This window comes from Equus quagga, chromosome 12 (assembly GCF_021613505.1).
Source record: "Equus quagga isolate Etosha38 chromosome 12, UCLA_HA_Equagga_1.0, whole genome shotgun sequence".
Taxonomy (NCBI): Eukaryota; Metazoa; Chordata; class Mammalia; order Perissodactyla; family Equidae; genus Equus; species Equus quagga.
The window spans coordinates 97,250,624-97,272,192 of NC_060278.1; the positions used below are offsets into that span (position 1 = coordinate 97,250,624).

Genomic DNA, 21,569 nt, shown 5'->3' on the forward strand with positions numbered 1-21,569 from the left:
CAAGTGACTCGGCTGGGCTCCCCGGCCCCTATGAACAGAAGGCTCAAGGCCAGAGTGAAAGCAGTGCATTACCCAAACCCCTGCTCCGTGCCACTGCCAGCTGGTATCACGCAGGCGTTAGTTCATTTAATGCTTAGCAAGTGCCTACAGTGGCACCCATGGCCGCCCAAGGTCTTGGCTTTAGTCAGTCCTCAAGGCTTGTAGTGCCTGTGTGTTCTATGCCTTTTGAAGGAGCTTGTCCTTGCCCCCTTCTCTCTGAGGCAAGAGAAAATATCTATTTTCATCACCACCCTCATTCAAGCCTCGCAGCTACCAAGGCTGAGTTTTGGAGCAACAGCCTAAAACACCAGCTGGAAGGCTGGGCACCAAGCACCGGCAAAACACAGGGTGAAGAACGTGTCTTCTTTGTAAGGCACGAGTACTCGAGCTGTTCCCTGGCTGTATCCCTGGCAGGGAGAAGAGAGAGGACATGTTCCCGGGGGTGTATAGCATGCCTTTCCCTTCTGTACCCGGCAGGCCTGAGCAGAAAACACTCTGTCCTGGTGCGACAATCTGTGAGCATCCTTAACCAGCAGGGGGTTGTGTGTGTGTGTACGCGCCCGAGAGTGTGTGCCGGACGCAGGGTGGTGGAAGAGGAGGAAGGGGCTCTTGGAAGGTGGCTGAGGGCTCCAGCTGGAGCTCTCCCAAGTCTCGCAGACACAATGAAATGAAGGCTTGTCAAGGTGAAGCTCCCTTGGGCGGGAGAAAGTACACAGAAACAGCTGTTCATAGCAACCACAGTTTGTACATGAAAGAGTATTTATTGAAAACATGGTTACTGACAGGAAGCTCCTGGCTGCTCTCAGGTTACAATCTTGGCTCACAACTGGAAATGTTACTATTTTTTTTGGCCTCCAATTTTATTTTACCTCAAACATTCCATCTAGGATAGGTAGATCTTATATAAATATATATACACATCTGTATAAGTATGGCCTATGGTAAAGAAAATAGAGAGTACGCTCTTCACTGGGCAGTACCTACCATGCCGGGCTACCAATGCCGAATGCCACTGTGTCCACGTGTGTCGAGGAGAGAGGCTGTACGTGTGGTTTACAAGTGCTGCAGCACCAGGGAAGCCCCACTGGCACAGCTGTGGCCTCAGCTGGCCTCAGCCAGCTCCCTGAAACCATGTCAATGGCAGGAACCACAGCGCTGGGATGGGGAGGGAGGGAAGGTAAACTTCCTGAGGTCTGGAAGGCCAAAGAAAAGCAAACTAGAGGGGCTGCAATTCAGGTTAGGTGGGAGATTTCTCCCCAAGGAAAAAAAGATATAAATGGGGGTGGGAGGGTGGAATCTAGTGACCTCACTGCAGTCCAGGTCCAAGCCTCATCTGGCTCTCCCTGCAGAGTTCCTTGAGACTAACAGGGTGAGACTTAGCCCGCATGTCTTTGACTTGCCAGGATGAGAGACTGAGAACTTGCAGGGAGAAATTCCAACTGCCCAGACAACTTCAAGGGCAAGAGAGAGATCTGGTGGCTCCAGAGAGCAGAGGGGTTCGAGCCAAACCTCAGGAGGAGCCGCAGCAGCATGGCATTGGATGAGGCCGGAGTGAGCCCTCACGAAGATAACAAAATCAAGGGCGAGGCCTCTACTTAGATCTGAGCCACAGGCACAGGTCACCCAGAGGCAGTCCCTCTAAGGCTCTCCACACTCCCAGCACATCTGGCCTCTGCAGGCAGCCTTTGCTGGGTCAGCTCTTGCCCACATGGGGATCCAGCCGACCAGAGAGCAGGCTCAGAAGAAAAGGTGAGTGGCATTATTAACTCCAACTCAAGAAGCAGCTTCTTGGCCTGGAAGGCAAGGGCGTCTGCTGTTCATTCCTCAAGGCCCGATCCTAGGCTCCACGGTGATGGGGAGGCCGGAGCACCCTGCCTTCATGATGCCTAGTGGCCAGGGTCCAAGAGGAAGCTCTGGGTGGTCCGAGGTGGGTTTGAGAAATGGCTGGCATTTACTGGCCACCACAGTCAGTATAGATTCTGTACAAGCAAAAGACAAGGCACCAGACTGTGTTTCTCCTGGGCCCAAAATCCCTTCCTGGGTACCATCGTCTCTGGCTCCAGGCTCAGCCATAGTGATAGACAAAGTCATAGCTGCTGGGCTCCTTGGGCACTGGCGGCGGAGCTTCGGGAATCTGGATGTTCTCCAGGTCCAGGAGCCGCAGCTTCATCTCCATGCTCAGCAGGGTGTCCAGGTCACTCTTGGTCAGCTCGCTGGACATGTCCTTCCCCAGAAGGGCACTGAGGCCGTCAATCCAGATGCAGTACTGTGGGGAGCAAGTTGCAAAATGTCACCTAGGGGCCCCTGGTCAGCAGGAGGTCCTGCCAAGGTCCCTTTTCCGAGAGGACTCCCAGCAGTCTCTTTGGCGCTATTCAGTATAGGCAAAATCGACTTGGGATAACAGCAAAGATAAACTGGGAGGTGAGCATCCACTTTCTCAAAAGACCTTTCGGTTTTTATGAGGGATTTACATTTAAACTCCCTAAGATAATATGAAGTATGATTTTTAAAAAGCAATTAATGAATAAAGCAAAATGCGACCTGAGCACTGGGGTATCAACTACCTGAAATTGCCCCTGAAATTACTAATGGTGGGAGGAAATATATACCAGGTGAAAAAAGCAGAACACAAATGGAATCACTGTAGGATCTCAATTTTGTTTGGAAAAAAGTAAATTTAAAAAGCCCCAGTCACTGAGTGTTAAACATTATTACTAGAGAAACTGAACTTGAGGGTCTCATGAGAAGAGGGGAATAACAGAGAATTCTCAACCCGTCCCTCCCCAGCACCTCCCGATCCATCTTTTCCATGCCTTTGCTCACCTGTCCCCCCGCCTGCTAGTTCTTCATTTCCTCCCAATAAAACTCCACTGGCAGCTCAGGCCCTGCCTAAGTGTCTCTTCTTCCAGAAGCCCCACCTCCAGTTCCCTCTGATGGCTCTCAGAGCTCAGCAGACATGTGTGGTCTCAACCACAGTCATTCATTTAACATCCAGTATCTCCCAGTGCAGCAGATGAAACTGTAAGCCCCATGTCGGGAGGACCAGATCCATCTGATCCACTACAACATGTGACCAGGTGCCCTGAGAGGGGAGGATCTATCAGGTTCACTTGGGTAGGTGGCCACTAAGAAACTGAAAAGGAGAGAATTTTCCTAGTCCCAGGCAAATAAGTTATCCCAAGGTGACCCTGTCTTTCTAATGACAACCTAAGGCTGCTGTTGAAGAGTAACCTGGATGGCTCAGCTCACGGGGCAGGACCCACAGCACAGCAGATCCTCAGCCTTCCTGACATGCTCTAGCCCCTGCCTTTAGGGGGACCTTCCTGTTCTGCGCACTCCTCCCCTCCAGCTGAGGAGTCACGGAGAGGGTTTGGCTGTCCAAGACAGCACCACACTGCTCACCTCGTACTTATTAGGTGCAATGAAGTTTAAGGTCTCATCAGGGTCATACAGGATGGAGAAAGCCAATTCCAACACCTCCTGAAGGAGAAAGGGTTCAGTTACTTGGAGCAATGGAATGGCCTGGGCTCTGCACACCAAGACCTTGGTCAAAGTCCTAGTAACTTGGCACCATCACCAAATGTGCTGATTCAGGTGTGATGCCATCAAGGCTCTTGGGCAAGCACACAAGTGTGGCTGGAACCTTAACTCACCCACTCTCCACCCAAGTCACTCCTAAGATGGGGTAATACTTTTAAGACGGGAGAAGTCATTTCTCAACACTCAGAACCTTTTGAATGTCAGAGTCCACGACTGTGCATCACCTTAAATGATATCTTGGTAATTAAACTGAGAGTCTTAACAGGTTAAAAAACTACCACAACAAAAACAAATTATGGCCAAAGATGGGACAATTGGAGCATCAACAACATAACTGTAATGAATTCAAACAAATATAATTTGCCTAAATCCATAAGTTCATAATAATACGAAAAAACAAAACAAAACACATACACAAAATTGGTCACTGCTGGATACCAGGGAACTAATTCATTGTTTTAAAAGTAGGAAAGGAAAGGAAAGAATAAAATAAAAGGAAAAGCATCAAGCATTTATCCTCCTTTCTTATATAAACTGTACCACTGGGAAACCAAAAGTAGACGACAGGCAGTGTCCCTTTAGAGTAGTAGTCCAGCACTGGAACATCACCAGTCTGCAAATCTGCACTTACTAATGGGACGAGGTACTGAGCATCGACAGTCTGCCAACATCACAGAAAGACAGACAACCATACGTTATGTGCCTCTTGATACAACACAATACCATCTAGGAAGTAGTCTTGCCAAAAAAAAGGGTCAAACCTGAATTGGATCAAGCCTCTAGATCTCTCTACCAACTTACAGATCTGGGGCAGAGGAACAAGCTGAACTACCCCATGGGGAGACAATCAGCAAATTTCACACTCTGGGAAACTACCAAACAAGCAACCTGGTTTCTTCAACTAATGAACTGCAGAGAGAAAAAAAGATGGAAAAGATGGAGGGGGAACTTAGGAATTAACAAACTTAAAAGGACTAAGCACAATGTGCAGATCCTATTTGGATTCTGATTTAGCAAACAAAATGGGTGTGAGCGTGTGTATGTGTAGACAGGTGTGTACATAGAAACATCCATATAGCGTCTACAGAGAAACTATGCTGTTGATAAGGCAATTAGTGGAAATTCAAACATCAGTGGAATATTTGATATTAAATAACAACTTTTTCTTTTCAGATGTGCTAACAGTCTTGTGATTATATTAAGAGAGTCCTTACAATTTAGAGATACATTCTAAACATTCACTGATGAAGTGATGTAACACTACAGATTTCCCTCAGTAATAAGCAGGAGGACACGTGGATGGGTGAGTGTGCCATGGTTGTCGAGGCTGGGTGGTGCATATATGGGGGTTCTAGCTATTTCTGTGTATGTTCAAAATTCTTAATAGAATCTTCAGAAATAATTTAAAGGGAGAGAGAAGGGGGCGAGAGAGCATGCACCTGAAAAGCAACTACCACCGACTGTCCTCTCTGGGTGTCACTGTGACAGCGACTCAGACTCACGATCGCCTCTCCACTCACCTTGTTCTGTTTCAGAGCACTTTTCTCTTTCATGTGGGGACAATCCTTCCCAGTGACGATGGCCTTAATGTCTGCAACAGGAACTGTGAATGATGGCAATTAGTCTCCGGAAGCTTTATGCTGCCAGTTGGTCCTTGCATCACTGCTGGAAGGGAAGCCTCGGCCCCAACCTCAAAGGGCCGTCTTAGCTTAGGGAGGGTGGCCTCGTACTGCTCCCTCCTCTGTGGTCACTTCTCATGGACCAGGGCCTGTGTCCTGCTAGGCTGTATCGAATCTAACTGAGGCTTGGTTCATGGCTTTTGGACTGTTTCCCCAAGGAATGGGGCCGTGGACACTCATCTCACTTCCACTTCACAGTGACGATGATGACAACGCCCCAGAGCAAACGGCAGCGGCAGCACTAACAGTTCCACTTACTGCCTGCCAGCCACGGTTCTAAGTGCTGTATATGCACTACTCATTCAATCCTCTTACAGGGGAAATTGGCAATTATTCCCACTTTAGGGAAGAAACCAAGGCAGAGGGGAGAACTAACTTGCAATTAATTAGAATTAACAGCAAAGCCAGGATGTGAATCCAGCAGTCTGGCTTCAGAGCTTCTGTTCTTAACCACACCTTTCAACTTAGTCTTGCATCACCCTTTACAATCTGTAAAACCCATTTGCATCTGTGGTCTCACTGAATTCTCCAAGCAGCCCTGTGAGGTAACTGGTGAGATGATGACAGAGGAGGAAACAGGTCCAGACAGGTAACTGGCCCAAGACCAGATAATCAGTTTGGAGCAGCCAGGACTAGAACTCAGGTAGTCCAGCTACCATGACACATGAACAGAGAAATGAACCTACTCTTCTCCTGCAGGGATTCGAATGTCACCTCCCCTTGAGGGTTGTCGTCCAGGTCACCATAGTGCAGGACCTTGTGGTTCAGCGCCAAGCGGCAGTACCAAAAACGTTCTGGAACACAAGGGAAGCCAAGCAGGTGAGCAAGGACAGTGCTGGGCAAGGCCTGGGTGCACAAAAGATGAGGATGACTCGTTCCCTGCCTGCCCTGTCCACGCAGGCTCCCTCCTGGCGCAGCAGCTCTGGGTAGTAAGGGCCAGTACTTACGGCCCAGAGCGCACGCCCCTCTCACCTTGCCTTCGGCGATTCCCAATCTTTCGGAAGCTGCTGCCCTCACAGAGCCGGTTCAGGCGCTGCTGCTTGATCAGCTCAAGGATCTCGGGCTGGATCTTCTCCCTCAGCTCCCTGGGGTGGACAAGCACCAGAGTAAGAAGGTGGTCATGGGATAGCGGAGCTTCTGAAGGAAGCAGAGCTGGCACTGCACTCCCCACCCCCCCAAGCCCCAGGATGGCACTTACACAATTGGCGGGGACTGGAAGTCATCCTGACTCATCCGCTCGGACTGGCGCAGTCGCAGAATCTCAGAGTAGCTCAGGCTGCGCAGTTTGCTCTTAAACTGATCCAAAGAGTTGGGTTTGGAGGGCAAAGCTCGAGTGATCTGCTCTCGGACCACTTGCATAACCTGAGAGAAAGGAAGAGGGCAGCTGCCTTGGCCCTGCTCTGATGAACAGACAGGCCGATTCTGGGGCACCGAGGCTCTGCCTCCCCCAGGGCCTGGAGCACAGCGGGCACACAGGTATCTCCTGGGTGAACAGGAGTACCCACTTCCTAAGGCACACCTTCTCAGATGGTTATTTAGGACAAATGACTGATGGGGACAAATGCTTTATTTCTCATATATTTCAACTAGTCAATGGTGTGGTGGGATGAGCATGAGTTTTTGGAGTGAGAAAGAAATGGGTTCAGATCTTGACTCTGTCCCTTAATCTGTTTCTTGAGGAAGTCACTTCACATCCTCGTGGCTCCATCTACTCATCTTCAAAGTGAGAGAAGGGAAGACACATCTTCTGATATATGTTGCCATGAGGAGTACGAGATGCTATATGGAAAGCAAGCACAGTGTAGTGTGTTCAAAAAGGTGTTAGTTCCCTAAAATGACAGCTAAAGGAAGAAACAGGATTCCACACTGCACATCCAGTGTGATCTCCACCAAAGAAGGGAAAATCCACAGGAAAAAAAGGCTAGAGGGAAACACGTAAAAATGGCCGTTGCTGGGTGGTAGAATTCTAGAGCACTTTTTCTTCTTTATACTTTACAATCTTTTACAAAGAGATGAGCAGCTTCAAACACTCCACTCCTAGATGATCAGCTTTGAGACATAGTAGTGCCCGGCAGAGTAAGTACTCAGAAAGCATCGAGGAATGGCTACTGAGCAGGTACCCACACCATGTGTATCAGGCCAGTCCACTCCGACCTCTCCCTAACACTTCCAATTCACGAGACTGCAGCAGGCCTGCGGGAGGGGCTCAATGAACCACAGCTACTGTTGTTACGCTTACTCTCCTGTCCCCTAAGGACAACAGGAGGGCCAAGTCCTGGCTCCACTGGATAAATGAGGGGCCCAGGCCTCCAAGGGGAAGGCACCTGCTCAAGGTTACAGAGGAAGCACAACCAGAGGGGACAGAGGCTCTCCAGGCCTCAGTCTCATGACTCAGCTCTGCAGACTAAGCTGGTTTTCAGCTCAGGGATTCCCCAGGCTCTGGCCAGCTGTCACAGACTGTCATGTGATGGTCTCCGCCCATGGGCCTCAGAGCTCTGTGATACTGACCTTGTTGAAGTCCTCGGCTGTGGCCCTCATCTCCTTCCAGGTCTTGTTCAACAGCTGGATGCAGATTCCAAAGAGCTCTTCAAATGCTCGGTCATGGGTAAAGAACATTGGGTGGTAGTCATTGCGCCCTTCATTTGCTGTGGAAGAAAAGAAACAGGGAAAGGATGAAGCTCGGAGCTCACATCCAGAAACTTTGGATCCTCTGACCAAAGTCCCAAGGAATAAAACCAGAGTGAGGACCAGGGCTAATGAGGAGTGTGGGATGGGCCTTTCTCTTCTTCCTTAGCTTTCTTCTCCAGGGCACTTTCGGTCCGGCTCTACCCTGTTATAGACTCAGCTAGCACTTACACACAGGAGTAAATGGATGGTGGCGCAGCTCTTGAATACACTCAAATTACCAGCGCAGCAAAGCAACAGCCATGATTCGCATAAACAAGGATAAGATGGATTACAGCTCACTCACTAGTTTAAACAAAAGCACGTACGGTTGTCCAGTCCCACTGACACCTAACTTTATAACCTCGAGTCTCACCAGGCTCTTGATTACAAGGAATGGCTGAAGGAAGAGCGGGAGCTGCACGGACTTACGTAGTTCCCCAACCTGTAGGATTTCACAGAGCATTTTGGTGAGCTCAATGGCACTGCGGCCAAAGGGGCATTCATGTTTGTCTTCTCGGCTGCTGTTCTCCAAGACAATCTATGGGGAGAAGAGGAGAGGGAGGATGAGGGAGGACGAGGGAGGACGAGGGAGGACGAGGGAGGATGAGGGAGGTAGGCAAAAGATGTGGCACTGGGACTGAGAAAGCTGGCTCCCAGCCTTTACCCGGATGTAGGTGTCCTGATGGAATTTAGCCAAGTACAGCATGTTGTCTAAGGCCAGCATTCCAGGAGGAGTCTGGGTAAAGTCCATTGCTGGGTTGATATGGTTCTGGAGAAATAAAGAAACCCGATTTGAGGATTTGAGACATGGTCGTTTCCCTGTGTGTGGTATCACCTGAGGGCACGCCCTACTGCCCCTCCTCTGCATGCCACTAGCACGTGGTCCCTACCTCTGTCACAGTTCTTTCCACATGCCCGTCTCTACTAGGAGCCTGAGCTCTTGAGCACTGGACTGCAGCCAACTCATATTGTATCCCCAGCGCCTAGCATACTGCTAGGCACTGAGCAGGCGCACAAAAAAGATTTAATTGCATTAACTCCATCCTCAAGCTGTATTCTATCACGAAATATCCATTCAAGCTTTTCAAAGAACCTAGCTGCTTTGGAGAGAGGACCAGCGCCCTCTCTGCCACCTAGCTGACCTCCTGGGCCCTCCTACAGATGGGTTTGTTTCATAAGGCCAAATGTTACACATAAACTTGTGAACTCGCCACTGCAAAGCTAACCAAGCGTCAAGGCCCTTCCAGCTTCTTAGTCTCATGTATTCCAGGGCCACCATTATGAAGGACGGGTTCTCAAGACTGTCTGAGTGGGACCTCTGACTTCCCACCCGGGGAGAAGGCCCACCAACGTCTGCGTTTTGAAAAACTTACGGTAAACCCCAGCATTTTGTAGTCCTTGGTGTACATGGCTTTGCGTTTTTCAGTCCCACTCCCAGGAACATTGCTAGGGTCAGACTCAGCATCAAAGGCAATCCTCCTCAGTTCAAATATGATGTCTCTCTGAGCCTGAGAGGTGAGACAGACAGTCAGCAGGGGAATCAGCTACCCAAGGGAAGCAAGAAAAAGAAAGAGGGGGTCAGGCTTTTCTGGGCAGACCTCTGGACCCAAACATCTCTGAAGAGGCATCACCTGTACTGAGAGCACAGAGACGGGCTTGGCCCAGAGAGGCACTCAGCAGGAGGAGATCACGGGAAGGTGCGGGGCTAGACTCGCCAGAGCAGACACAAACGATTTCTGCAGACACTACCAAGTGTAGTGCCCGGCACACAGCAGGTGCTCAATACATACACCACGGGGGGAATGCACCACTTCCATGAGAAAACAGCACGCTATTTAAGCCAGGAAAGCTCTGCCCTACTTGGCACCTACCTGGTCATTGGGGTCCATCTTAGTCATCATCCTTTCTTCCAGAAGGTTAAAGGTCAGTACTTGGAGGACATACAGCTGATGGGCCATCTCGGTTTTGATGGGGCGGTTCCCTCGGATCACATGCTGGAAAAAGCAAAGGCAGGGAGCAGAGGGCTGAAATTATTTTCTTTCACATCCTTGTTGGTGAAAAAGAACGTATGCTGGGCAGGGAACAGGGCTTTCCTCCCACACACAGGGACTTCATGTTCTAGAAGGGGATGGAGCATGAATGGGCTTGATTCAGGCAGAGATGATTCACTGCAGGCCCGAAGGGCACCGTCCCTTTCTCTGCACTTCCCTGGGCAAGGAAGCGGAATGAAGGGCAGAGGCTGCACCCGGCCACGCCAAAGATGTGGGAGGCACCCCATGAAGATTATGACATGGGAGGTCAGCGGCTGGACCTTACTCCAAGCAGGCACAGGACTATTCAATCCAACACAATAGATAGTGTGCACAGAGAAGATTCGCTTGCAGAATTGGACAGTATCGTTCTTTTGTCTTCCCTTAGAAAAATAAAACGTTTCAGATGGCCTCACCAAGTGGAGAGGCTTTAGAAAAGGTCACTTCCTCTCAATGATATTGAGACACCTACACAGAGGGAGACACGTAACACTTCTTGTCCAACCCCCCACACTGCCCCTCCCTTTCTCTCCTACATGTGTCCTTCTCCTTCTCTCCTGTCACTCGCTGCATGTCCCCCTCCCTGCGTCCCCTGCGTCCCACAGCATGTCCCTCTCCCTCCTCTAACTCCGACCCCCACCTGTCTCTCCATGGCCCCCACCTCCCCTCTCAGTTCGTCAGCTCCTCCCTGTCCCTCTGGTGCCCACCCCACCTCGGGTCCCCTCTCCTCTCACGCTCCATCTCTGTCTTTTTCTGGCATGCTACCTCTCCCTCTGTCCCTCCGGGCTGATCAATGCTGGGTGTGCTTTTGTCTCTCGCTGTCCTTTCTCACTCCCATGATAGCCTGCTCTTTCCTGCTTGCTCCTTTGTATTCCTCTCTCCCTCTCTGTCTCACCACCATCTCCAATCCTGTCACTCTTGATCTTTTCTCACCCAAATGAGACTCTTGCCGAGTTTCCTACCTGCAGCACCTCTGTGCCCTTCACGTTCTCTGACTCAGTCCAGCCCGACGTCTCTAGAGCTGTGGTGTCCAATATGGCAGCCACTAGCCATATGTGGCTATATGTATTTAAGTCAGTTAAAATTAATTTATGTTAAAAATTCAGGTCCTCAGTCACACTAGCCACATTTTAAGCTCAACAGGTCCATGTGGCTAGCGGCTACCACCCAATGCTGGAGTAGATGCAGCATATTTCCATTACCACAGGAAGTTCTACCGGATAGCCTGGCTCTAGGGCTCTCTAACTCTAGATCAATGTCTTTTTAGAACCCCCTCCAACTTTAGATCAGCTCTCTCTAGAGCTTGCTCTGGCTTGAGATCAATCTCTTTTGACCAATTTGGTAGCCATTAGCCACATGTGGCTGCTGAACACTTGAAATGTGGCTAGTCCAAATTGAGATGTGCTCTAAATGTAAAATGCACACGGGAGCTCAAAGCCTTAAGATGAAAAAAGAAAACGTAAAATATCTCATTAATAATTTTTTCTATTGGTTCCATGTTGAAACCATAGTATTTTGGACGTATTCGGTTAAATGAAATATATTATTGAAATTAACCCCCCTCATTCCTTTTTCAATGTTGCTACCAGAGCATTTAAACAGTGGCTCGCGGTATTCCCACTGGACGGCTCTGCTCTAGACCTCCTCTCCCCACCGTGTGACTCCACCGTGCTCTTCCTTTCTCTGTCTCTTTCTTTCTCCAGATCTGCACAGCCCAAAAGAACAGCCACAAGCCACATGTGGGTATTTAAATTTAAACTGAAACTTTAAAAAATTACAATTTCAGTTCCCCAGTCCCACTAAACACATTTCAAGTGCTCAAGAGCCACACATGGCTGGTGGCTACCACTTTGAACAGCACTTCCACAACTGCAGAAAGTTCTCAGGGACAACGCTGCCCCTCATCTCTCGCTGGAGTGTATGCTAAGGCCCTCACCTCCTCCCCGTGAACGGTGACTGTTTCCAGCCCTCTCTAGCTCCCTCTCTGTCACATGCATGCCCGCTTGTCTCTCCAGCAAGAGGTCTCTCTCCTTAGACCAGTCTCAGTGTTTCTCTCCCTCTCCCCAAGCTTTCCACTCTCTGCCCTGCTCCTCGTCCTCCCTCACTTCCCTTTCCTCCCCTCTCCCCAGCCTCTCAATGCCCAGGGGCTTTTCTCTGCCATGGCTACTTTCGCCCCCTCCACACCTCCTCTTTTGCCTCACTCTGAGCGTCCTCCTTTCTCTATGTTCCCTCCCCCTGCCACTCTGATTTCTCCCTACTTGTCTATCCCTATTCCTTCTTACCTCTCTCCATAGTTCATAAAACTGCTTTGAAGTTAATGTGATACTGGTTTTCATTCACTTTAATCCCCCTTCCTCAAACTTAGAGGCATCACAGTGGGAAGGTGATCACTCTAGCCATCAACAGCTTAACCAAGTACAGCTCCAGTCTGATGAGTTACGGCCTCAGAGGTTTTACGTGAGGTCTTATTTCACTGTCAAATATCTTGAGGCGAACGCTCTTTGGCCTGACTCAGTTAAATAGCTGGACTTACGTGAGCATGCATTAACCATTTCCTAGTGCACCATTTCCGTCCTCAGTGCTGACACTGAGCTGTCTTCTGTAGTGGAATCTTCACTTGTTTACCAGGTTTGTCCAGAAACAAGCTGAACTTCTAACCCTCTTTAGGTAAATAATAAGCCTCAAAATTCCTTAAATTTCCCTCAGAAGGACATCGTCACTCCCACACATGCAGAGGACAGCGCCCAGGGCAGCTGCTCGGGGAAAGTGGACAAGAATGCATGGGAACCTGTGCACCCCCCGTCACTTGCAGGCAGAGTGCTCGAGCATTTGCTCGGGTTCCTCCTGCCAGGCTGGTGGTGGGCTGTGACCAGGGAAATGGCCAGCAGGCAGGAGCTAGTTCGGCAAGGTGAAGTCTGGCAGGCTCTGTGTGTTTAGAGAAGCTGACTGCTCCACTTCACAAGTGCTCAGAGCTTGCTTCTTGAATTCTGTCACCTTTGTATCCTGTTCACAGTTGTAGAACTGCCAATATGAGTGGAGTGCTTACCAAGTGCCAGGCCCCCTGCCAAGCACTGTGTTTACATTAGCTCATTTCATCCTCACCTCAAGATGAGCAAGTGGAAGCCCTGAGAAGTGAAGTGAATTCCTCAAGATCAAAGACTGGTTAATGGCAGAGTCGGGGCCGGTGACTCCAAAGTTCGTGTTCAGAATTATTAAGACTTTCACACTTGACTCCTGATGTCTCATTTTATTCCCTTCACTGTGGTCTCCTAGTTTTCCCTTGTTTTTGACAACTGATAACATGGCTTCCTTTTAATCCAGACCCTTGGCTCTCTTCCACCTCACAAAACCACCCTAGTAACAGGGAATCAGATCTCTTTCCTGATGCCTCCTCGTCCCCACCACCTCCTGCACCTCCCTCATACACCCCCCAGGAAACACACAGATCTTACTACAATGCCAGTCTGGTTATTTCATGATCCTGATTACATCCCCTCAACTGCCCTGGGGAAAAAAGACTCAGGCCCTACTTGATCCGGTCTGTGCCACTTCTCCAGCCTCATGACAGATCTACTCCTTGCCCCACTTTCTACCCGACCACACACTCCTTCCAGGTTCCAGCCACCCCTGGCCAGAATTCCTTTGCTTCTTGGTCTGCTTACTTATCCTCAGCCTCACCTGCAGACATTCCTCTAAAGGGTTCCTGAGACCTCCCCTTCACGGCAGGACTGATGGCTCCTCCTCTGAAATCTCCGAGACCATTATCTATGGAACCACCGACCACCCGATGCTATGACCACTCGCTTTCCTACTGGGCCAGAAGCTCTTTGAGAGCAAACACACCACCTTATTCATTCCTAGTAGTGCCCCACAATTTAGTTTTATGGTTGGTGTCAGTTGAATGAATTACTTTCCTCTTTTGTGCCTATTTTAACACATTCCCTCTGGATAAAAATGTTTGGAGTTGCAGGGCAACAAACAGGAGAGCTGGCCTCAGTACCTCCTTAGAGGCTCTGCAATTCCTGGTGGGATGGCCTCCTAGAGACAGCTTTGCTTATAGAGGATTACCAGAAACAGCTTTCCAGCTTAAGAAGTGTTTAGTACCTATTGGCAAGTTCCCTCTGAGTGCCCTCCCCACTCAATTTAAATAATGACGAGGATACAAGTATGATAAGAGTTGTAATTGCTATTAACAGCAGCAAAACAACAAGAGTAACAAAATACAGTGTGTTCTGGAAACTTACATTCAGGATTATGGACCGAAGGTGCTTCTGTGCAAATGCATTGGCCATATCCTGTTGAGAAAAATAAGCAAACATAAGGCAAGGTGGCAGGCACACATCTGTGACAACTGTCACAGGAAGATGATGTTATAGCCCTGGAGCTTTTCCTCTTAAATTTTTTTCATTTTAAATGAAAAGTGGGCAAATGGGAAAAAAATGCATGGACCATTAAATGTATTTTATACTCTGAAAAACTCCCTCACTTTTTTTTGTGAGTAAAAATGAACTCAAATAGAGTTTCCCTCCCGAGTGGCACAATCAATCGCATCATCTTCAAAGAGGGACGAGGACTGCTTCAGGACGAGACGCTTGTGTTACGAGGATGCTGGGTGACAGACAACACACACGGAGCACAGAGCAGTGTGATGGTTCCCAAGCCACATGCACTGTTCCAGGCAGCACCCACCGAGGCCAGAAGGGACTCTACGGAAACCCTGACTCCAAGCCAAGGACATGGCTTTGGCCCCAGCAGTCCCTTCCAGCCCCCAGCGGCCCCCTGCAGATGGAGTGGGGTGCAGACACTCTGAAATAGTAAGTGGTCCATAATTCACTTCTGACTGGCTTAGAGAACAACCTGCTGGGCGCCTTGGGGTCATTTTTCATAACATGGTCCCCTTTTTTATTACATTTGCTTCAGATTTTGACAGTAATACTTTATTTGTTTAGCACAGTCAGGAAGTAAAGTATTCTACATAGGTGACTCAGGGAGCATAAGGGTCCTTTCAGAACCTTATTTTGACCATTCTTATGCAAATCTTCTAAAAATATATGCTATACATTTCTCTATTTCTGAAGAGACCATGGTGATTATAATTTAATCATCACTAAGGACTTGGCTTCATCAAAAGGAACCTCAGTTATTATTCCATGTTGTGACACCGTAATACCCTAAATAGCTACTGAATGTGAAGCTATTTTCCCCTAAACAAAATGGTCCCAGGTTACCATGCTTTCAATTTTTCTGACAGCTTTTCATAATTCTTCTGTCTCCTCCTTCCAATGTCAGCCATCGCTTCTTATAATGTTAATTAGTATGACTTCACTTTCTAAACTGCTGCCTTAATTTAATTTTATAGATAATTCTAAATCAATGGGCCTGAGGGAGCTGTCACACCTCTCCAATGGAGCAATATCCGTGAGTGCTGTCATTTTTCTCAGAGCTGAAAGGCCTTTCTCTCTCATTCTAGATTTCTAGCCATACTACAAATGGCTGACACTGCCAGGAACATGAAGTTTTGCTTTGCGTTCCTTGAGCGCACACTGGCTGGCAGACGGGGAAGGTGGCCTGGAAACTTTGGTAGCTATAGGAGGTTGGCTTGAGATTAAACCTCGCTGTGGAAGCTCACAAAGTGGGTAATTGATAGTGGTCTGCTGCTGGAATATAAAGGACGTAGAGCAAAGCTTCCCTGTGGTGCTAGGGGAAGCACTCATCCTCTTTCAGAGCCTCGCGAGCTGACCTCTCCAAAGATCCCTCTAAGCAAGAAGCGAGGATCCAATTCCTTTCTGTCAATTCAACACCTTGTCAAATTCCTACAGCCCAGTAAACGTCCAAAAGGACGTAGATTTACCTTCACTCTTTGCTACACCAAGCTGGAGGGCGATGCACTGTGCTATTATCTAGATGAAAGTCACAGGCTATTTCTGGCTCTGATCTTCCCTGGCTGAACCACAGACCCACGTAAAGGCAACTGACAAAGGAAAGACGGGGCCACATTCCCTAGGGCAGGCGTCCCCTTACTCCTTTATGTGACTCTAATCTGCAGTACGTCCCCAAGTGTCCTGATGAATGACATTTACAGCACACCTTTCCCTGTTGGAGCTCCCTGAACACCTAGATCAGATCATGAGATTCTTGCCCAGCTCTGACCTCCCCACCTGGAAGAGAGCCAAGGCCCTCTCACATGGCGGTGCTACTTACAGTGACAGGCAGGTCTAGAGGATTAAGGTGCTTGTCCTGCCGCAGAAAGCAAAAAGCACAGAGAGAAGCAGATGGAAGAATGAGCTTTCAGCTTACATTCAAAACAGGACTACAAAGGAAGAGATTAACAGAGCAAAGCCATCCAAGAAAGACAAGGACAGACAGAACCACAGATGCTCCTGGTCCTCCCACTAGAATCTACCAAGAGCATGGTACACGATCCCATGTGAATTTCAAACTGCTGAGCCCATAGTATTGAGAGAGAACTAAAAAGTCTTTCTTTTGTACACCACTTGGGCTTTTACCAGAGAAAGCTAGAATGTTAGAGTTGGAAGGACCCTTACAGCTCATTTAATCTGGACCTTTCATTTTACAGACAGAGACACTGAGACCTGGAGAGGCTAAAGCAGGTGCCCAGTCAGTGGCAGGAAAAGTCCTCAGCCCCAGGGCCCTGGACCCTCAGGCCAGTGCTTGTTCCACTGCCCAGAGAATTCCTCGTTTCCTCACTTGTACAACAGGGGTCTTGTTTTTTCTCTTGACATCCTTGTGAAGTAAACGAGGCAGATATTGTTGCTCCCCTATTACAGGTGAGGAAACTGAGGTTCAGAGAAGTAGAGCAATCTGCATAATGTCACACAGCTAAATAGTAGGGGAAGAAAGAAGTTTAGAACCTGGATCAGAAGATCATTATTCATGAAGCTTTGTGCTAAGTCCCTCCACTCTTGCTTCCTCAAGTAAGGATCTCATTTGTTTTGGTCTCCTCGGACTCCGCAGTGATGCCCAGAGGATCTCCTCTCCCTTCTTCTTCATCCTCTAACCCAGAGGTCGGCAAACTAAGGCCAAATTAGGCATGTCACCGGTTTGTATAGAAAGTCTTATTGAAAGACAGCCACACCCATTTCTTTACCTACCATTGAGGCTGCTTTTGGCTACAACGGCAAGGTTGAACAGTTGCCACATAGACCATAAGGCCCACAAAGTGAAAAATATTTATTCTCTGTCCCTTTAGAGGAAAAAGTTTACAGGTCCCTGCTCTAACCCAAGGCCCAGCTGGTTTCCCTCCTAGCTCTTCCCTGGGTCTTTCTTAGCAAAGCCACTCTGATGGCTCTGACCACAGAGGAACAGGAGGAAGGACTCTGGGAAAATGGCTGGGTTTCTGCTCTCTGTACAGCGAAAGGTGGATAGGCAAGAATTCTTCTCTTGGAAGAGCCCAGACGAAAAATTTGAAAAGGCAGCCACAGACCTGTCGCTTGTCCTCAGGAGCCTTCAGAAAAAGTGCGTTAATCAGTGCAATGGCGTAGGTCTGAATCTCCTGGTTGGAGCTGTGTCAATGGAGAAAGAAGGCAGAGGGAGATTAGAAGACTGACCAGCAAGATGATGCTTAGAGATGGTTTAAAACAATCACTCGCAGATTGTAATCAAATAAATAATCTGGGGCTAAATCTCAAAAGCCTTACAAGTGGGCATCCTCCTTGACCCAGCAATTCCACTAATTTATACAAAGACAGTAATCGGATTGCTGCACAAGATGTACTGGCAAGGTGTTTCATTAAAGTACTAACAAAAAAAGAAAGAACAGTAAATAACCCAAATGTCCACATTAGCAACTCTGCTTATCTACATTAAAATCCTAAGCAGTCATTAGCACATTTTAGAATAAAGGTTCTTCACTTGGAATTCAGGGATGAGTTTAGAGTGTCTGTGAACCCTAGAAATGGTGCAGAAATTATTCCATGAGTTGGTTGACTATGTGTTATTTTTTCCAAGGAGGTGAGAATCCATAACTGTTACTGGATTTTCAAAGGCATCCGGGATGCAAAAAAGATTTAGAACTACCCTTTTAGAAGAATCTTCGACATGGGGAAATGTTCAAGATACATTATTCTGTAAAAAAGTCAAGGTATACATAGCATGTATAGAAAGATTCCAATTTTGTTAAAAACATGCATAGAGAAAAATACTGGCAGGATAGTCAATTTAATGTTAACAGTGGTTATGTCTGGAGGTGGGATAATAGGCAAATGATTTACTTTTTGTGCTTTCCTGTGTTTTCAAAGTCTTCAACTACAAACTTATTTTATTTTAAACAAACAAAATAACTACAACCATTCTCTGGAATCTTATAATCCTGGCACTTGATAAGACGTCTCCACTTGCCACGTTGTGGATGCATTCTACAGCTCTCTTTGCAGGCGGGCTAATGGACTTCCTGGTCAGGCAGGGGGGACCCTTGGAAGTCTAATGGAGGGCCCTAAGTGTCTCTCAGCCCAAACAGCAGGCGCATAATTTCTGGTCATGGCTATGGGTTGAAAGTATTCACAGACTGACCCCTAAGAAATGCCATGCTCTTCCACCATCCTTAGGGAGTCAACCGGATCCTTCCCAATTCAGAAACAAAGAAACAGAGGTAAGTCTGAGGTCAGGTAAATCATAATTCTCTATCTGGACTTTATAATGGTGCCCTCACTTCAATCAACCTTTTTGGCTTTTTGTGTGTGAAAACAGGCTGAAGAATTCCTTAGAAGCGACAAGGAGAAATCAGAGCTGCAAATCTCCTTGTGCTTTCTTTTTACTTGGATTAGTGGGGAGGTACAGGTTGGGAGCACAGCTGAGTAAAGACAAGGCTGCTATAAACAACCAAATCTGGGAGTTATGGCTTCCGCTGGAACTGGCAGGGCATCCTGCAGGCATTCTGCCAGCGTCCAACTCGCTAGAAGGGAGCAAGAGTCAGAAAGGAATAGCAGGATCACCACCCTGGTTCTGGGAAGTCCAGTCCCTTGAAATTGTACAGAATGATTGAAAGCGAAGTAAAAAGAATGGAGAGGATAGGAACAGTGCTCCAAAGGGTTCATCTTTCTTCTGGTTTTGTTTATCATGTGGAAAAATGTTTTACGATGTGACAAGCTTCTTAAAAAACAAACAAAAGCAAAAAACTCCTGAATTTATTGAATAGCTATCCTGTACTGGCCACCGTGCTAGACCTTTGATCTCCTTTGATCCTAACAAGTCTGAGAGGTGGGGATGATTAACCCCAGTCTAGAGATGAGGAAACTGAGGCCAGAAGAGACTAGGCAACTTGCTGAAGGCGGAGACCCAGTATGCAGTAGGGCCTGGATTTGAACTGATATCCTGAACTCAAGCCCTATACAATACTCCTTGCTACCCTCCACAGCATACTGTTAGTTCAGAAAGTGTTCATTCAACAAATAGTAATTGAGAGTCTACTTAAATCAAAGCAGGGGATACAAAACTGATTGGTCCCTGTTCTCACAGAGCTCAAAGTTTAAAATGGGACATGGATAATAAAAATACAGTATTTTATATAAATATAATTATCGAAGGTACAGAGACTACTTAAGCCATAGAAGAGAAAGCATCTAATTCTGTCTGGTACCATGGCGGTACAGGAACATTGGGAAAAACTTCACCTTATCCTAAGAGGAGAGGAGAGTTACAGAGGATTTTAAGCAGGAGCATGACTTGATCAGGTCTGAATTACGGAAGGAATTCTAGCAGGTGCGAGGAAGAGGTGATGAATGAATGAACAGCAGACCAGCAGCTTGGAATATAAGCAAAGCAGAAGTAGGATGGAAAGAGAGCAAGAGGGGAGAAGAGGACAGACAGGGAAGGGAGGCTGGGGCAGAGTCTCTTACTCACACCTGGAGGTGAGAGATGAGCTGTCCCACGGTGATTTCCTCCGCTATCTTCTGGTACAAACTCTGGCTGTTCAAGACCATGCTCTCCAGGATGGCCAGGGACCTCTGAAGGATTGACACATCCACCATGGGCTGGCTCACGTACCCTGCAATCTGAAGTCAGGGAGGGGCAAATCAGTTAGGAAGCTCAGGGCCCACGGCTCAGGGCTGGATGGCTTAGGTTTCTGATGCTAGTCCATGAAGGTGCTCCCCTCTTAGCCAGGCTGCCCACATTTGGACTGTTGTCCCTAGGAGGACAGTGGTGTGTGCCAGAGATTCCCTAGGTATGGATAACTCAAGTTCAAATTACAGTATCCAGTCAGCTCTGTTTCCTTAAAAATCTAAGGGCTTAATCCTTTGTTTTCAAAATAAGGGTTCAGGTGTGAAAAAGCTGAGTGCAGACAGCAGAGGATCTTCCTGATATGGGATCTCATTTCATCTCCACGTACTCTTCTCCTGACATACACTTTGTCCCTATACACATGTAGAATAGCAGAGACTTGGAGAGACAGAACGGACCTCGAAGTCGTGGAATCTGATCTCTCTTTTTGATTCCCATTTTAATACCCTTGGCACATGGTCATTCCATTTCACTTTCACCAAATAGCCCCAGCATTGGGAAGTTCCCAAGGTCCCAAGCCAATGATAGGTGTATAATTCTAGGTCAGTGGATATATAAAGCCACATTGGTTTTAGTTTGGTTTTCTGAACTGACACTACCCCTTCTTGTAGAAGAAAGGAGGGAAAAACCAGAAAGATCCCTCCCACCCACTGAGTTCAATCTGACAATGCAGACACGCTGCCTTGCAGAACTGTAAATAGAAGGCAGACTCGCAAATATGAGGCAAATGAAATGAACGTTTTTTTATCCAAAGAGAAGGGAGAGCTCAGGAAGCACACCAGAGACGTAGGGATGGCACTGGTTGACTGGCTGTGTGATCCCAAGTCTCAAGACAATCCAATTCCACTTTGGCCAGATTCAGCTCTGAGAGCCCACTTCCACCTTCTCAGTACAGGCCCCGAGAGTGTCACAAAGTAAATCTTTCAGAAGCCACAGGATGACCAGAGCTTGAGGATGAAAAATCTGGCCTCAGGGGATACAAAGCTGACTCTCACTATATTGCCTGCATTGCCCCTTAAGCCGAGAGAACAAATGGCGACTGAAGGAGAGAGAGGCGGATCACTGGAGACCTCACCTGCTTAATGAAGGTGATTGAAACCATGTCCCAGGAGACAATGCCATGGTCCATGAGCTCTAAGAAGGCAGTCAGGGTGAATGCCAGCATCTCACTGTAGCTGAGACACGTGCAAAACACACACAAAATAATACAAAGATTCAGAACCAGGGAACACAGGTATGAAGGCAGCCACAATAGGGATGGATTTCGACATAAGCACCACATGAGAATCAGTGGACACAACTGTGAGTAAACATCTGCAAACACACCTAGCCAGACGTGGAGCAGATTCTGTCCAGGTGTCTGTCATTAGAAAAAAAGGCTGCTGGGTGATGAGGCCTTCCTTCTCCGTATCACCTCATCTCAGAGAAAGAGAATCACTCATCCATTTCCCAAGAACAAAAAAGATATCAGACCTTTGTCAAACCGCAGCACTTGGTGGGGAACCTAAGGGAGCCTATGTCCCATGTTCACCTTTAGGCCAAAAGGCAGCAGAGTGCCGGACAGAGAGCACAAACTTTGGACACGAGTTCAGTTCCT

General features: G+C 47.9%; 1 protein-coding gene across 3 annotated transcripts in view; it reads right to left on the reverse strand.

The window, feature by feature from the left end:
- Positions 1-786: 786 nt before the first annotated feature.
- Positions 787-21,569, reverse strand: part of ELMO2 (engulfment and cell motility 2) — a 37,802-nt gene continuing 17,019 nt past the window's right edge. For all 3 annotated transcript variants that reach the window (XM_046679371.1, XM_046679372.1, XM_046679370.1), the window contains 15 exons: positions 21,048-21,147; positions 19,814-19,965; positions 17,400-17,478; positions 14,200-14,250; positions 9,797-9,919; positions 9,299-9,433; positions 8,590-8,694; positions 8,355-8,463; positions 7,767-7,903; positions 6,457-6,620; positions 6,231-6,343; positions 5,945-6,052; positions 5,100-5,182; positions 3,442-3,519; positions 787-2,305 (listed from right to left, as the gene is read on the reverse strand). In XM_046679371.1, coding sequence (XP_046535327.1) covers positions 2,105-2,305; positions 3,442-3,519; positions 5,100-5,182; positions 5,945-6,052; positions 6,231-6,343; positions 6,457-6,620; positions 7,767-7,903; positions 8,355-8,463; positions 8,590-8,694; positions 9,299-9,433; positions 9,797-9,919; positions 14,200-14,250; positions 17,400-17,478; positions 19,814-19,965; positions 21,048-21,147 — 1,738 coding nt within the window. In that variant the 3' untranslated portion in view covers positions 787-2,104. The remainder of the gene's footprint in view (positions 2,306-3,441; positions 3,520-5,099; positions 5,183-5,944; positions 6,053-6,230; positions 6,344-6,456; positions 6,621-7,766; positions 7,904-8,354; positions 8,464-8,589; positions 8,695-9,298; positions 9,434-9,796; positions 9,920-14,199; positions 14,251-17,399; positions 17,479-19,813; positions 19,966-21,047; positions 21,148-21,569) is intronic.